At 41.1% G+C, this 16,755-nt stretch overlaps 1 protein-coding gene across 3 annotated transcripts in view; it reads left to right on the top strand.

Moving 5' to 3' along the window:
* RPTOR (regulatory associated protein of MTOR complex 1) overlaps positions 1 to 16,755 on the top strand; it is a 423,475-nt gene that overhangs the window by 389,539 nt on the left and 17,181 nt on the right. For all 3 annotated transcript variants that reach the window (XR_014174604.1, XR_014174605.1, XM_081944023.1), the window contains one exon: positions 6,662 to 6,768. Coding sequence is in view for 1 of the 3 variants with exons in the window: in XM_081944023.1 (XP_081800149.1) it covers positions 6,662 to 6,768 (107 nt within the window). In the remaining 2 variants the exon portion in view is untranslated. The remainder of the gene's footprint in view (positions 1 to 6,661; positions 6,769 to 16,755) is intronic.

Below are 16,755 nucleotides of genomic sequence, written 5' to 3'. Positions count from 1 at the left end.
CTCCTGGTTCTTAGCATGTAGCTCCCTCTGGTGGTGAATGTTGTAAAAACGGACCAGGCTGTGGTACTGGAGGCTCTTCTGTTTCATCAAGGGACTAAAAGAAAACCCTACTGCTCACTGCTTGTTTATAGTCAGAAAGATGCTGCTGTGCCTGGAACGGTGTCCCCTAAGAAGCCGGTGCTATAGTACATTCTGTTAAAGTAAAGCGTTGCTTTATTTATCTCTCACATTTGGAGGCCTCCTGATTCTAAAACGGTTTTTTGCAGCCGCAAAATAAAAACTGTTGCAGAAGTAGTGTGCCCAGAGGGAGGAAATCCACAAAACACCACCCCATCACCTGACGTAAAGATTGCACACTCATTTAAGGCTTAAAAAGAAGCCCCATTATTAAGGCTCATTTAAAGGGGTAAAAGTTGGGGATCATAGGCCTCTCCGGCAGGATGTTATTCCTGAGATGTCAACCTTTTGACCTGAATGCCAAAGGCACAAGTGCCATAACTACTTTTATTGTAGGGTCACCATGACAGAATATTGCAACTCTGAGTATATTTCTCCTCCCCTGCCTTTCTCTCAAAAAGAACAAGGAAGGGTCCAATCTGAGATGCTTTCTCTAATTCCATTCCTGCTTTGGGCTCAGATTTCTCTTCTCTCGCTATTGCCTTGGCTGCAGCTCTTCCTTTTCTTCCCCAGGGATATTCTCATAACTTATTACACAAGGAAAGGTGAAGCACCAGAGAAAGTCAGTGAGGTTTGCCTATCATTGCTCATGCCATCGTATTCTGGATCAGCTGCAGCTATGAGGTGGTTTTCAGAGGCACTTTCTGTAGAGTACATTGCAGCATTCCCTCAAGGGGAGTAAAACAGGGGTAACTTGTAAGGAGGGCCTCCCAGTCCAGGGAAAGATGCAACTGGCATACAAACTGCACCAGTGCGAAGACCTTCATGGACTCGGCTGCCACACACACACCAGGCCTGAGTGGGGCATTGCAAAATAAGGAAGATCCCCAGAATCAGCTGACCAAGGGACCTGCAGCTACCCAGCCTTGCTAAACCTGAGTTTGAATCTATTCCGCCCCATACAGACTCCCAGAGCCTGCAGCAGTAGTACAAAGCTTGGACATCATCGCTTGGCTGGCCAGAGGTCAAGATGAACCATTGAATATCTTCAGCATATTGGTGATGACCTCTCCTAGTAACCACATGGATAATAAACCAGGACATGAGAATCAGGGATAGGTTGGTTCCTGCATTACTGCCAGTTCGCTTCACGCGCACATAAAAAAGGACAAAAAAACATAACGGCAGCAGCAACCAAGGAACTGGTTCGGAGGTGTGGCCAGCCTAGTTCGCTGCCAGTTCTGCGATCCAGGCCAACATTCCACTACTGTTTTGCCCAAAAAACACCCTGTCACCCACTCCCAGTTCCTGCCATCAATCCAGAAGAGTAGAAGGATGCTATTATCTTATTTGCTAATTTAGTAGCAAGTACTCACAAGAGTAACCATAAGAATGAGCTGCATTTATGTCTCGGCACCATTTCAAGAAAATCAGGATTCCTTCCCTTTGGTCATTTGAGGATCTATAAAATAAAGTCCTTTTAATTGGTACTATCAGACATGAAGTATCAAAATCCAGGTGACTGCTAGCAAGTAGTGAAAAAAATACCAAGACCTCCGGTTCTGTGTTGTCATATCTAGATTTTACCAGTCCTACTTGGGGCTTCTCACTTCAGTATCTTCTTTATAAAGCAAGATGGTCTGGCTGTATAATGAGAAAGTGGAACCGTCTCCCATGTAGCTTGTTGAAGGACCGTAACTAAGAAAGAGATTTGTTTTCAGAAACACAGTGGGATGTAATAAATGCAAGCCATGGCAGAGAATGATTTTTCTTCTAGTCATTTGTTGCATTTAGAGTCATTCCCTTGTGGTTTCTGTTGCTCACCATGAAAAAAAAGCAATTAAGAATCCAGAGCACACTATTGACAAAGGATAAAACTGGGGAAGGATATATAAAAAACAGAACTAAATACAAATATAGACAGGTATTTTGATCATGGTCTGTTGCATTTTCAGCGTAACCCCTGAGTTGAATCTTTGCTTCTTTTGTTTTTAAAAAAGATAAAAATTATGACCAGGTTTTCAGAATTATGCAACATTTTATATTTGCACTGGCATTTGCTTTTGATGTGCTTTTTTTTAAAGTAGATTTTTCCACACCAATATGTCTTGCAAGAGACGACTTTCCTCTCCACGGTGTTTGTTCGTGAACATTTATTTGTGTGTGTGCTACCCATCTTGCAGGCGAGAAAGAATTGCTTTATAAATCCCATTTTACAGATGGAGAAAGTGAGGCTTCAACAGGGAGAGTGTTTCATTCAATTATTGTTGAAGTCAGGAAGGTAAATGACAGGATAAAAACATCATACATCATCCCTATAAAGAGACCAGAATGGCTCTGCAGACTCAAGAAAGCCCCTTAAAAAAGCATCAGTACAGTCACTCCTAGATACTTTGAAAACCTGGGAAGGATGCTCCATTTTCAACAACAGAGAAACACCTGTGCTACCTGCAGTTTGACAAGAGCAAACTCTAGTAAACTCTGGCACCATATTCATTTTGTCTTGATTAACATTCATCAAGAGAAATCAGAAGCATCTTAGAAAGCCCACTTTCATATAAAATCTAATAATCGGGATAGAAAGTGCTGCCTAAGCAGAAGAAGTTACGTTATATTCCAAACAGAATCGATGTCTTTCCTGACACAGAAGGGGCACTGCAGTAGGAGGATGTTGGCTCGGCATCAGGCTAAGACTAACTGAAGCCTTAACTTAGGTAGCAACCCTCTGTAGCATTGCCAGGCCCAGCATCTTTGGAGGAGCTAAACTGCAAACGAGCCTTGTCTACCTCTGCTTTCTCAGGTTTCTGTGAGTCTGCAAGATGCAAGTTGTGCTGACATCTTTCATACAACTTCAAGGAGAGTAGCAAGGCTGGTGAGGAGGGATCAGATCACAAGGCTGTCTTTCATTGAGGAATCTCGTTGGATTTCATCCTTATCGGAATCTCCTGCATCTAGACCTGGGATAAGGTTACCAAGATCCTTCCTCTTGCCTCTGCTAGCATTTTATTCATTTAATTTACTTACACATTCAGGCAAAAGCAACCATAGACTCCAAGCTTTTGCAGACTGGGCTACAATTGCGAATGTAAATGAGCCTTCCTCTAAATGGGAATGATGGGAAAGCTAGCCTATTTAGCGTCGCTTAGCAAGTGCTGCTTGCTAAAGCTGAAAAGGCCTCCATCCATCCCAACCCTGCTGGATTTATTTTGTCACGCGGAAACATAAACAAGATGATGAACACAAACAGCTTGGAAAATGCCTGTCATTCAAAGTATTTGCTTCATACTTGCTTCAGATCTCTTGCATTCTTCCGAGCTGCCAGGGAAGCTAAAGGAATAATCAATTTGGGTATCCAGATAAAAATCTAAACTGTCAATTTAACTTGTCCTTTCCTTTCCCCTCACTTCTATTTCTTCCATTAGCGTCAAAAGCTGTCAGGAACAAATCAAAAATCAAAGGAAAACCTTCCCGTTCTTCATTTGCACAATTGTGTGCAACAAAATATCCTGGGTGTTAGTGATGGCTCTGGCTATAGACTGAAAGGAAACAGGCTAGAAAGATGCATTTTTGAAAATAATCTTTTATTGTTCGAATGTTGATCGTTCCTATGACTAAAGTCCAAAGGCAACCTGATTTAACCCGGTGATTCTTACTACCCTCTACCTTCGGGCAGGACTTCCTGCTGATTCTTACTACCCTCTGCCTTCGGGCAGGTACTGAGTAGTTGCCCTGGGGCCTCCAGGGAATGTGGGGTTATATAATTTTTGAGGTTATATTGGCATGTGGAAGGAATTGACCATAACCTGCTATGCTGGTCTAATGTGGGTTGGCAGGTGTGATTGGTGTTGGTCTGGGGTATCTATCATGGCCTGTTCACCTTGGGAGACCCTTCTGGATATATACACGTCCAATGGCATAGTCTACAATTTCATTTACTCACACAAGCCCTTTCGCCTTGTCAAGACCCTGATCATAAGAAAGGTAGACTGCATTGCTTTGCCACTTATCATATATAGCAAACATTCCTCAAGTCAGTGTTTTAGTGGCACTGGCATAAAATAACCCCACTGTATGATTTGACTCTGATTTCTACTCTCCTCACTACATTATATATTTAGCAGCCACTTCTGGTGTCACTGTTCCAAAGCATTTTATTTTCTGACAAGAAAAGTGGGTCTTTTCTTGGTGTGAGAGGGTATATTCTCTTTCGGGCATGCTAATTATAGCTAGTATTTTGCTTTGTCTTTCTGAAAATGTCCTGGTGGATGTGATGGGGAGATTATAAGGAAGGTCTTGGGACAGTACTGTGTTGTAGAATCGCAGAAGAGACCATTATGGATCATCTCCTCTTCCAACACCTTTATTTAGGAGAGCCTGATTGACTTGCTAAGAAGCTTAGCTGGATATGGCAATGGAAACTCAAATTCCCTTGGATTTTGTTGGTTAGAAACAAGAGGGATATTGAACTAATGCAAGACATCCATTTCTTCTGTGCTTTGGACCATGTATCTGCACATTGTAACATCAAGTTCATGCATGTCTCTTTGACAATATTAGATGATATGAGATATGCATAATCTGTTGGTTTTTTCCCAACCAGGGAACAAAAGACAGTGGATTACCCACAGCAGTATATTTGAGCAGCATACGAGCAGGCTATAAACTTCAAAGAAAACATTCACATTAAGCAAGTTGGAGCTCATTATGGGAAATTCCCAGAGGTCAATATCATTGAAAACCTCATTTTCCCAGGTTCACGGCTGCTATTGCATATAATGCAGATGCCCTGGGTACCTTTGGTGATGCTGGCTCACTGCTTACTTCTCAACATTTACTCTCAATGTACATATCAGTGGGAGGAGAAATAAACCTATTACATAGGAGAAAAGCCTTGCCTGTGATCTTACGTGTAATAGCAGCCCAGGTGGTACCAAAAAGGTGAAGCAGGAATCCTTGTAGCATTCCTGTGTCACACAGAACATTTTTCTCCAGACTTGTATTCTTAATTGACATGTGCTTAATTGTAACTATGATATAATTATTTCAGTCACTTTTATTTGTAAATATTCTGGGCTCTTTCCTTTTTCCTCCCAGCTAGGCCAATTTGTCTAAATTTGATTTGGATGTGGACTTTGGAGCATTATCCCTTCTGCAAAATGCATTCTTTTTTTTAGAACTGTGCAACATCTGTGAGCTTCATGTTTCCTTGAAAGCAAAAACGTTGATGCCTGAGCATCATCTCAGGCTCTGAGTCATAGCATTCAACCAGTAACTAAAAGATATTCTGTGGTATTCTGTATTGCAGCAACCTCAGAAATAGAATTTGCTCATTAGCAAGCTTTTACATTTCCCTCTGCACCAGGAGTGTAAACTGTAAAATTCACAATGCCAACATGGCCCAAGTCCCACCTCCTCCCCAAATTCAAGCTGGACAAATAAATGAATGTGGATAGATGTACAGATAACTTTGCCATTTTATACTCAGAAAGCATAATGTTCTGATTTAAACACAGCCATCCAAAATAAACCATTAAATAAACGTTCAATTCAATATGCCAGGTTCTGTTCTATCAGTTCTGTTCTGTTGAATTAGTGATTGGCTAGGTTCAACTGAAAAAACTCAGACAAAAGAGTTTTGACCAGTTTAAATGCAAGATTTACTTTTTATTTTGAGTCAGCTGGGTGTAGCAGTTAAGGTAGCAGGAGACCCTGAGTTCTCACCCTGCCCCAGGTCCTAAGAAAGAGGTAATGGCAAACCACTTCCAAAATCTTGCCAACAGAACTGCAGAGATTAGTTCAAGCAGTTGCCAGGAATCAACATTGACTCAAAGGCACAAATGAAATAAAAAACGACTTATCTTTTATTAGGAAATGACATGCAAAGTAGTTTGCAAATCAGTATTAGCGTTTAAAAGGCTGGCGTCTTGTAGGAACCCTAAAAGGCGGGGGGGGAGATGAAAAAACATTTGGTTTCTCTTTGATTGTTTGCATTATTCTCTGGTTTCATCTTTGTCAATAGCTCATATGGAAAATAGAAAAATGTTATTGCTATCACATTTGCCTAGCAAAACAAGGAAAGCCTGTCAAAATATTCTGTTGCTCTAATTTGGACCTCTCCCTTCTTTCCTTCGCCACACTGCAGCTCCTCGCAGTTTCCTTTTAACAACTTTCTCATTTTAGGGCTTTGTTCTCTTTCTAGCCTACATTGGTGAAAATCTTTATATCTAAAATGAGCTATAGTCCGACTTAAATTGTCAGCAGGCTTTGTCTGATATCTCATTTACCATTCCTGGTACACCGTAGCTGAAATCGAATGGGGGAAATTTAAAAGAAACAGAGGATGCTTATTGTAGATCCATTTTTATTTGCCCAGTTCCCGGAATCTGCTTGTTTTTTCATAGGATTTTGAGAGCAGCCATTATTTAATTCTAGCAGAATTCAGAACTGGGAACCAGATATCTAAGAGCATTGACTCTCTTTGGGTATGCGTATTTGTAAAAAAAAATCATAATAATGCTGTGTGCTGTGCTTTGTCTTTTCCCAGGAGCAGGAATGGTGGTGGATTGGGAACAAGAAACCGGACTTCTCATGACTTCCGGAGATGTGCGCATCATCCGAATCTGGGATACAGATCGGGAAATGAAAGTGCAGGTAATCCCCCCCCCCCTGCCCCCAGTATCTCTTACTAATAAAAAGAGTTTGTGGCCTGTTTTCAGTACTATAAAAGCATGAGAAGAATGCGAAGGAAAGCTGTTCCATGTTACCTGTTCAATATGAGCATAATAGAGCTGGAAGTTAGGTTTGGGAAGTTAGGAGAACGGGATGTATCTGGTTGATAAGACTGTGATGACCAACCTCAGGCAATTATCGACTCTACTCTCAGTGCTTCTTGAAACAGCATCACTTCCTGTGTACATTGAGTGTACATCAGGGGTGGGTTCCTGCCAGTTCTAACCTCTTCTATAGAAGAAGTTCCACAAATCTACAGTGCCGTTTAGAACCGGTTCCAGCTCCCTCCCCCCCGCCCGTCCGCACATCATCAAGATGAAGAGCGAGAGGAGGAATTCTGGGAGTTGAAGTCCACAAGTCTTAACTCTGTCAAGTTTGAACACCCCTGGGGTTTTTTTTTTCCTAAAGGGTTAGGAGTGCAAGGGTCTTGTAACTTGACAGCTTTAAGACTTGCGTGCTTCAAATGCCAGAGTTTCTGAGCCAACATTTTGGTTGCTACGCAAGAGCGCTGTTAAGTGAGTTTCATCACATTTTACAAGTTGGCCATGCTCACCCAGTCACATGGCCGGCAAGCCACTCCCACAAAGCAGGCCACACCTACAGAAGAGGTTCTAAAAAACTTTGAAACCCACCTCTGGTGTACATGAGCAAGAAGCACAGTCTTCCAACATACAGCACACCCAGGCACAGAGGATTTGGGTTTTGGCCTGCCTACTAGCAGCTGTTACTAGTATAACAATTTCTTTCCTTTCTCATTGGCCCCTGGAATACCACCATCTCCGTTCTAACCAAGCATGCTCAGAGACTGCAAAACATGGGAAGGTCAGCAAGGGGAAGATCAGTGAGCCTCTGCCCATTGATGGGTTGCCTAGGCAGAGAAATACACTTAAGAAGCCAATCCAGACATTTTGCAGCAGTATTCTAACCAATTGCGCAGATCCTGTCACCTGGACTAAATGTGTCCAGGGCCCAAGAAATGTCCCACCGTCGTCGTCCTCCTCCTCACCATGGCTTTCCTGACTCTGAAACCACACATACACCCCCACATTTCTTTTTGCCATTCTTTATCATTGTTTTGGGAATTAAAAATGCTAGCAAGCAGCAAGAAGGGTTGAGTGTACCAACTGGTGTGCTTTCCTGGCACGCAACACATTTTTGGAGCTTCTTTTATCCAGAAATTGCCCTGCATGGTAATTATCATCTCCCCCAGCTTCTCCTACACCTGTTTAGAGTTTTCCACAAATCAATATTTTTCTTATATCTGCAGCCTGAAGAGCCAATTCTTTGCTTCTTGTTATAGGCACGAAGAATAGGAAAGAAATGCATTCATTCCAATATTCTTGATATTTCCTTATCCACACTACTCTTGCAAACAGTAGATCTGTTTACATCAATTACCATAAAACCAAATCTTTTCCTCAGATATACACATTTATGTGTATATAAGCCACTGAGAGAAATAAATACTTTTTAATAATATTTTTATTAAAGTTTACAAATACTTGCTTGCTGTTGTATACAACTCAGAAACATTTTTTGTGAATTGGGTGACCATATAAATACAATTGATAAATAAATAAAAGATAAAATAAACACAAACCAAGAATAATATAAAAAAGAAAAATTGCAGAGAAAAAGAAACATATATAATAAAAAATAGAATTGCATAAAGAAATTATTCCCTTCTTCCTTCAGATAAGTACAAATGACATTAATAATTTATCACGTTCTCTGATATTTCAGTAAAATATGTATTCTTCCCATATCTCATGTCTTATTAATAAATGGATTATAAAGTCTTGTCATTCTAACCAACAGAAGTTTAAGAGCTATAATAGCATTGCATAACATGAATATTATGCATGCGTAATAACACATATATTTTAACCTTAATCAAATAAATCCACTTTATATTCCTTCTGTTAACTTTATATTCCTTCTGTTAACTTTAAAAAAGCTTCATCTTTCATCCCTTCAAATACATCCCACAAGTAGGGAGTCTAGGCTAATTCCTCTTTTAACTCTTTTCCTAAGTTCTGCTACTCTTCTACACAATCTTCTAGTTACCTTTTTGCTGTTTCTCCAAAAATAAAAATTAAAAAATATATATATTTTAAAAGTCCTTAAATGTGCATGAAGCATTTTCCATCAAGGATAGAAGGAAACTCACCCAGTGTAATGAAACTTGCTCTTTTGTAGGTCCTTAACAATTAACAAACAATTTTCTGAGGTGGTTAAAAGAGGAAGTGTCAGTTTGAAGGCACCAAACTGCAGCGTAGACAAAACGGCCCTTTACCTGGCCCTCAAACTCTAAAGCCCGCACTCCGGACCGCTACTTTATGATCTCCTCATGGGAACCTCTGAATGGAGCATTTGTGGGTGGTTCTTGCTCCAGGGAGGAATTCCAAGGGGGTGAGCCCTTCCCTGGATGCTCTTCGTGCCACTTTTCAAAGAACCATCCTCAGTCCACTGTTGCTTCCTGGAGATCTGCCAGAAAAATAAAGTGTGATCTCCGAAGGTTTTGGAAATTAATTCTATCTGGCTGATAGTAATTATAACACTTTGACCCAGCAATGCAATTCAACTAAGACCGTGCTAATTTTAATTATTTTCAAATAGCATTTAATCTGTATAAATTAGAGAACATCAGAAATCAGGAGGATGAAAATATTTTAAATGAGGGTGATTATTAATTATACAAAAAGCTTCCAACAGTGCTTCATAAACTCAAACCTGAATCATTCAGCAGCATCTGGCACAGCAGAATGGTAGAAATCAAATGTGGACATGTTGGTACCTGTTGCTAACCCACAGATATATATATATATATATATATATAGATAGATAGATAGATAGATAGATAGATAGATAGATAGATAGATATAGATATAGATATAGATATAGATATAGATATAGATATAGATACATAAAATTTGTAGTCAGGCTATCCGTTGTGATGACCATGAAAAAAGATAACATCCTTCAACATTTAGATCCTTTGTTTATCTTTTTAGTGCCTATGCAATCTTAAACTCTAACCCAGTGGTCGGCAAGCCGCGGCTCGCAAGCCACATGTGGCTCTTTACTCACTTTAATGTGGCTCTTCTGTGTGCCGGGTGCCCGCTCCCCTCCCTCCGCTCGGGCACTTCAAAACAAGCGCCCCTTTCCCTTTTTTCTTTTCGACCCACAATGATTAGGGAGGATCCTGAAGTCGGGCGGGGACGAGAAGCGAGGAGGCAGAAAAAGAAACGGAGGCTAAGGAGCACCCTCCCAGCAAAAATCTAACCGGGGAGCCGGGCGGGCAGTAGCAAATTAGCCGATCACGCCGCGTGATCAGCTAATTTGCTACTGCCCGCCGGCTCCCTGATAAGATTTTTGCGGGGGGGGGGGAGACGCTCCTTGGCCTCCGTCTCTTTTTCTCCCTCCTCGCTTCCTGGGGCTCCACCAATGGGGCAGCAAGGCCCACCCAGCGCCAGGCTTTGGGCTAACACAGAGGTCTGCAAAGTTGGCTGTTTTAAGACTGGTGGACTTCAATTCTCAGAATTCTGGGAGTTGAAGTCCACCAGTCTTAAGAGCCAATTTTGCAGATCCCTGGGCTAATATGATTGATGCCCTTGGTGGACTTCAATTCTCAGAATTCTGGGAGTTGAAGTCCACAAGTCTTCAAGCTGTCAGGTTTGAAGACCCTGGGTTTTTTTTTCTAAAGGGTTAGGGGTGCAAGGGTCTTGCAACTTGACAGCTTTAAGACTTGCATGCTTCAATGCCAGAGTTCCTGAGCCAACATGACTGGAGGAGGAATTCTGGGAGTTGAAGTCCACAAGTCTTAAAGCTGTCAGGTTTGAAGATCCCTGGGGGTTTTTTTTCTAAAGGGTTAGGGGTGTAAGGGTCTTGCAACTTGACAGCTTTAAGACTTGCATGCTTCAATGCCAGAGTTTCTGAGCCAACATGACTGGAGGAGGAATTCTGGGAGTTGAAGTCTACAAGTCTTAAAGCTGGCAGGTTTGAAGACCCTGGGTTTTTTCTTTTTTCTAAAGGGTTAGGGGTGCAAGGGTCTTGCAACTTGACAGCTTTAAGACTTCCATGCTTCAAATGCCAGAGTTCCTGAGCCAACAGGACTGGAGGAGGAATTCTGGGAGTTGAAGTCCACAAGTCTTCAAGCTGTCAGGTTTGAAGACCCTGGGGTTTTTTTTCTAAAGGGTTAGGGGTGCAAGGGTCTTGCAACTTGACAACTTTAAGACTTGCATGCTTCAATGCCAGAGTTCCTGAGCCAACATGACTGGAGGAGGAATTCTGGGAGTTGAAGTCCACAAGTCTTAAAGCTGTCAGGTTTGAAGACCCCTTGGGGTTTTTTTCCTAAAGGGTTAGGGATGCAAGGATCTTGTAACTTGACAGCTTTAAGACTTGCGTGCTTCAAATGCCAGAGTTTATTGAAACTAAAAACAGTGTACCATCCTATGTATTTTCGGTTTTAAAAATGTGGCTCTCAAAATAAATTTCAATCGTGGTTTTGGCGAGATTTGGCTCAGTTGAAAAAAAAGGTTGCCCACCACTGCTCTAACCCTAAGAGTCTTCTTGCGGAGGTAGGTTGCTCAGTTCAGCCGAACCGATAGTGGAATTCAGGCCCGGGTCGCAAAACCAGCAGTGACCCAGGCCTGTCACTCCTGCATGCATGCAGAACAATTTACATTGAACTGTGCACACCCGTGCAGTGTGCGTCTGGTGCACTTCTGTTGAGCTTTGGCTTTCTGGGGGAAAAAGGAATTTACTGGGGTTGCATTGCCAGTTCAGCTAAAATCAGAAGCTAGCAGGAATCATTTTCTCATCCCACAATCTGGGCAGTGAGTTACTCAGGAACAAGAAGACAGAGATGGGTGGCTGCCAGTTTTACTACTGGTTCGCAACCCCCATGCGCCCCAGCACTCCATTGGTCCCTGCCAGTTTAGGCCACTGCCATATTACGCCTGCTTAGAAGATGATGAAAATTTTATATCTATATCTCCCCCTCACAGTGCTGCAGATTGACAGATAGGTTTTGAACGCTGCCTACATAATAAGAACATATATTTGCGTTGTGAATCCATATCAGCTATAACGGGTGAAGAATGGAGTGGGTAGTAGACTATAGCAGTAAGCCCTCACCCCCCGGCAATGTTACTTTCCATGTAACCTACACATTTGCTGACTCACCTAGGTATTTCTTCCTGTGACACCTTTGGACCAGTGATTCTGCTTGCCGTGGCATGTTCAGGATAGGTTTCTAATCTGGATTGCAGTCTGGAATGAGGGTATTTCATAAAGAGTACTGCGGTGACTTCCCAATGCTCTGAGATATGGGGGGGAGGGGGGGTCTCTTGATTTGGAAGTCAGAGCCTTTTTTGTTGTAAGAAGTCCTCTATGCAACTCTAGCATTTCAGTAGAAACCTGGCCGTCCCTTGATAGTTGTCTCCAGCAAACTCTTAAATAATTTTTAATTGAGTAAATACAAATATAGCAGTGATTAAAAATAGAAAGGAGGTATTAAATTCACTAAGCGCCATTCTGCAGAGCTGAGTCTGACTATTGCTCAGTTCTATGGCTGCTTAATTCTAACTTGTTTTCTTTCTTAACAGCTGTGCTCTTATTATTCCAAGCAATCTTTTGTCTGTAGTGGGGGGGAAAATGCTCCAGCTTTAGATTAACATTATTGAGTGTCTTTCTAACAATAGCACAGCTTTGCTCTTTGCATTTATTATCTTTTAAAGGTATTCTTAAAAAAAAAACCATAGCCCTGATTTTCTGTGCAAGTCATTTTCTGCAGAGCGGCAACGCTCAGATTCCTCCAGCAACCCATTAAGGCTTCCAGATTCTCCTCTGCCCTTAACCATGGCCTTGCACCTGTTTTTTAATTACCTTTTTATTTAAAGTATCCCTCATAAAAGCAGGAAGAACATTCCTTGCCTGGAAGAAGTCATAAAGCCTTATAAAAACTACTCACTCCAAAGTTTGGAGTTTGACAGAGTAAAGCAAAACATTTTCTGGGAAAGTCCTTTTCTTTTTTTCTGGAGGAAATAAGAGGATTTTGGAGTTCAACATCCTTTATAGACTCCTGTAATCTTATAAAATGCCATGCAGTCATGGTGAAATAAGAAAAAGTTAGCAGCGGCCACAATTCTCTTTGGAGGACTATCACTGTAAGTGAGTCACCTTAACAGGTCATTAATCACTCTTTAAGGCTCAAGAAACAGTGACTGTCAAACAGGCTTATTTCTTGAATACTCAGGACTGATATCTTCCAGTAAGAAGCTCCAGCTACTCTTCCACTGTGGTTGGGTTTCCTTCTTATGCCACGTTGCTGTCGGCATGGAGCAAGTGTAGATTTACTACTCTCCGAGAAAAGTTGTGCTTTAAATTGCTTTTAACTTTCTGCCCTGCCTTTCCATACAGTGTGTATAACTGCTGCGGAGCAAAACTGAGCGGGGGGAAAAAGGGACATCTCAGAGACATTTATTTGATTTTTATTAAGCTCATCCCTTTGAAATGAAGAGCTGTTTCCCCTGTTTGTTACGAGGCAGGACTGGGTCAGTGGATGTGTGAGCCACTGTCTGAGTACACATATGGAGAAACTGATGGACTCTGAAGTCTTCTCACATATATTAAAGTCCTTTTTGGACATAAGTGCCTCGAAACAAAAATGAGAGTCACAATCTCACTTTCACCTATTTCAGCATGATTGTATATTGGAAGTCATCCCAATGTCTTTTTCGGAACAAAGTCCAATGGCCACAAAGTAATTTGTAGAATATCCCTGCAGCATCTTTTGATTTTCTTTTGTTGTGCTATGCTTTAATGTTGCCCACATCTGAATTACAACAGCACTTACAGTTTGCTTCTGTAAAAGAGGCCAACAGCAATAACTTGGTAAACTGCACTAAGATAAAATGACATGGCTCATAAAAACTAAAACAGTTCCTACAGCACCTAGGTGCTTGTTATGTTACGGCATATACTTCAGGGAAAAATAGCCTAATGCTCCTGCTGTGGAACTCTTTTACTACCTCCAGTGGAAGTGGGACTTCAAATTACCTTTCCGGTTAAAAATTGCCCAAGACAAATGCATACTTACCATATTTTTCAGACCATAAGCCGCACTGGTGTATAAGATGCACCAAGATTTTGAAGAGGTAAGTAAGAAAAAAAAAGTGTTTGCCTTCCCTTAGTCCCCAGCAGCACTCTGCAGGCTTCAGCAGGGTTGGGGGAAGGCAAAAATGGGGTGTGGGGGCAAGGCTTCGGGAGGCCAAAAATGGCTGTATTCGGTTTATAAGACGCACAACATTTCCAAGCTCTTTTAGGGGGGGGAAAGGTGCATCTTACATTCCAAAAAATATGGTAAGTAACAAAAGGCACATGGGCCCAAATAACAAGAAAGATAATCATGCAATCAGTCAGCATAAATAAAATTGGAAAGTTATAGTAAAGGAGAAAGATGTTATTAATTTGCAAAAATAAAATAATGAGGAAGCCTGATTGTACAGACACTGTTAAACCCATAACAGCCCCTCATAACCACAATGGCTAGATTCTGAGTCTTTTTGATCAGATTTATTGTATTAAAAGGGGAATAGGTTGCAGAATCTTAAAACTGGATGTATGTATTTGTGTGTGTGACTTTCACAAGTCCCTGCAAGTTTCTTGACAGGATTTTTTGGAAGGGGTTTGCCAACTCCTCCCTAGAATTGAGAGAAAATGGCTGGCCCAGGGTCACCCAACTGACTTTGTATCTATGGCGAGGCTAGAACTCACGGTCTCCTGGTCTCTAGCCTGATACCTGTAGATGTTCCAGCCTTATAATGTTTTTCAAACCACTTTTTTTCCCCAAAATTCTGAGGTCTACAATATGGGTACTTTCCATTCCCCTGAAAAGGCCATATCTAGGGTGACCTGTCCATGTTGCTTAATTAAACAGTCATCTATAGGGCACCAAGTTAAATAGGGCATCAGATGTTAAAGGGGGGGGGGATTTTAAATGAATATTTACCCCTTTTTGGAAAACAAAATCTTCTCCCTAGATCTGCTGTTAGATTTGGAATTGTTGAATTAAGGGATTTCAAGGTGGTAAAAACAGAGTTGTGTGACTTGCCTAGAACCTTAATTGCTGGAGCATCCCCTGTGGCAGGGATTAGCAGCACTTTTGGACCTCAGGGGCACGTGGGGGCACTAGCCAGGGGTTTTAATTTGACGTATATTTGCAGGGGTACACTAGAGATTCCAGGGGTGTTTATTGCAGCAAGACAGACTAGCAGAATATTGAGACCTTGTCTATGTCTCTCTCTATGTCCTATCTTAACTAAACAAAATCAAGGTTGGGTTATTTTGACTCCTCCCCCTTTCTCAGCACTATAATCTTTTCTGCAGAGTTATTATTTCCACCCCTATTAAGTGCAGATTCGCTCATACCTTTCCTATCCCCAGATCAGCTCTTAATAGCTACCATCAATTAGCAATGCAGAAAACATGATTTTTTTTTCCACATTAGGATTGCTAAAGTGAGCTTAAATATTCAAATACATAACCACACACACACACACACACACACACACACACACACACACACACACAGAGTGATAGCTGTCTAGCATGGCGAAGTTTGTGTGGGAGAAGGCCCTCCTTAAGAATGGCAAATTGAGCATTCTCAAAGATCAGCAGACTCAGCCGGATGCTGGGCATGTCCATGATGCCAACTACTGGGTAAAACTTGGGGTCTGTCACTGTCTGTCTGTGGCAAGTGTCAGTAATAATAATGAAAAAAGTTCCAACTTACTGTGGTGGGCACTATATATAGGGAAATCTTTAGAATCAAATCGGTGCATCTTTTCCCTGTACCAAACACCATAGTTGAGCCTTTGCTTATAAAATTGTGCTACAGTTGATAGGAAATGAGGGCAATTTGAGAAACCTCCTGTGAATGCCGAAGATCTACGTATATTGTACTCCATTTGGGTATTAGGTGGAGTAACTTGGGATGGTCTCCAAATGGTACTATTAACATATAGAAAATATGTTTTTAGACACATATTTTCTGACATAGGTTTGAGAAAGGCAAAAATAAAAAGGTGATACAGAGTAGTACACTGAGTGGTTTTTTAGGTTATCTCCTGAATTTAAATGGATACCTGTGTCATTGCTTTTCTCTCTCCCTCTCTCCCCCCCTCCATCTCGCTCCCTAGATACACATGGGAAATTACTTTTTCTTGACATTATATAAGTATCAAATAACTTTCAGTTTAAAATATTGGACTAAACTGCTTGACACACACATACATACATGCACACACACACACACACACACACACACACACACACACACCTACAAGTATAAAGAAGACAAGAGTTTGTCCTGTTTTAGTGACATGGCATCTAGGCTGAATAAGTATAATGTGCTCTGTGTATTGTCTTCTAAAATAATTTGGAAACATCAATTGGTACAAATGCACTAATTCTTCAAACCATTCAGTCTTAGGCTATTTATTGACCACTTTGTTGTTTTAAGTGTTTGGAACATTTGACATACATATTTTACAAATTCCACTGGTTGCATTTCAAGACCCAAGCAGAATGCATGTATTGACCTTTAAAGTTATAAACAGCCTAGGACTGAATGGTTCAAAGAATTGCCATCATCTATTAGTGTATCCACACAGAAAGATTAATATCTGAGGCCCTAATGTTGTATTACAGTAGCTAGTACAATATTGTATCATTAATAAGAATTATATTAGCAGTAATCTCTCACGTGTGAATTCTATTCCACTCAAGATTTGTCAATCTTAAAATGGGAAATAAATCCTATATTATGCTCTGCCTCTTTTTAAAATATTTTCATCTTGAGGCTATATTTATGATGTAGTTTAGCTTGTGATTTTTTTTTATTAT

This window comes from Natrix helvetica (genome assembly GCF_964273705.1).
Source record: "Natrix helvetica genome assembly, chromosome: 1".
Lineage (NCBI taxonomy): Eukaryota > Metazoa > Chordata > Lepidosauria > Squamata > Natricidae > Natrix > Natrix helvetica.
Note: the sequence above shows the minus strand (reverse complement) of the source record. Positions and strands in the feature narration are given on the sequence as shown.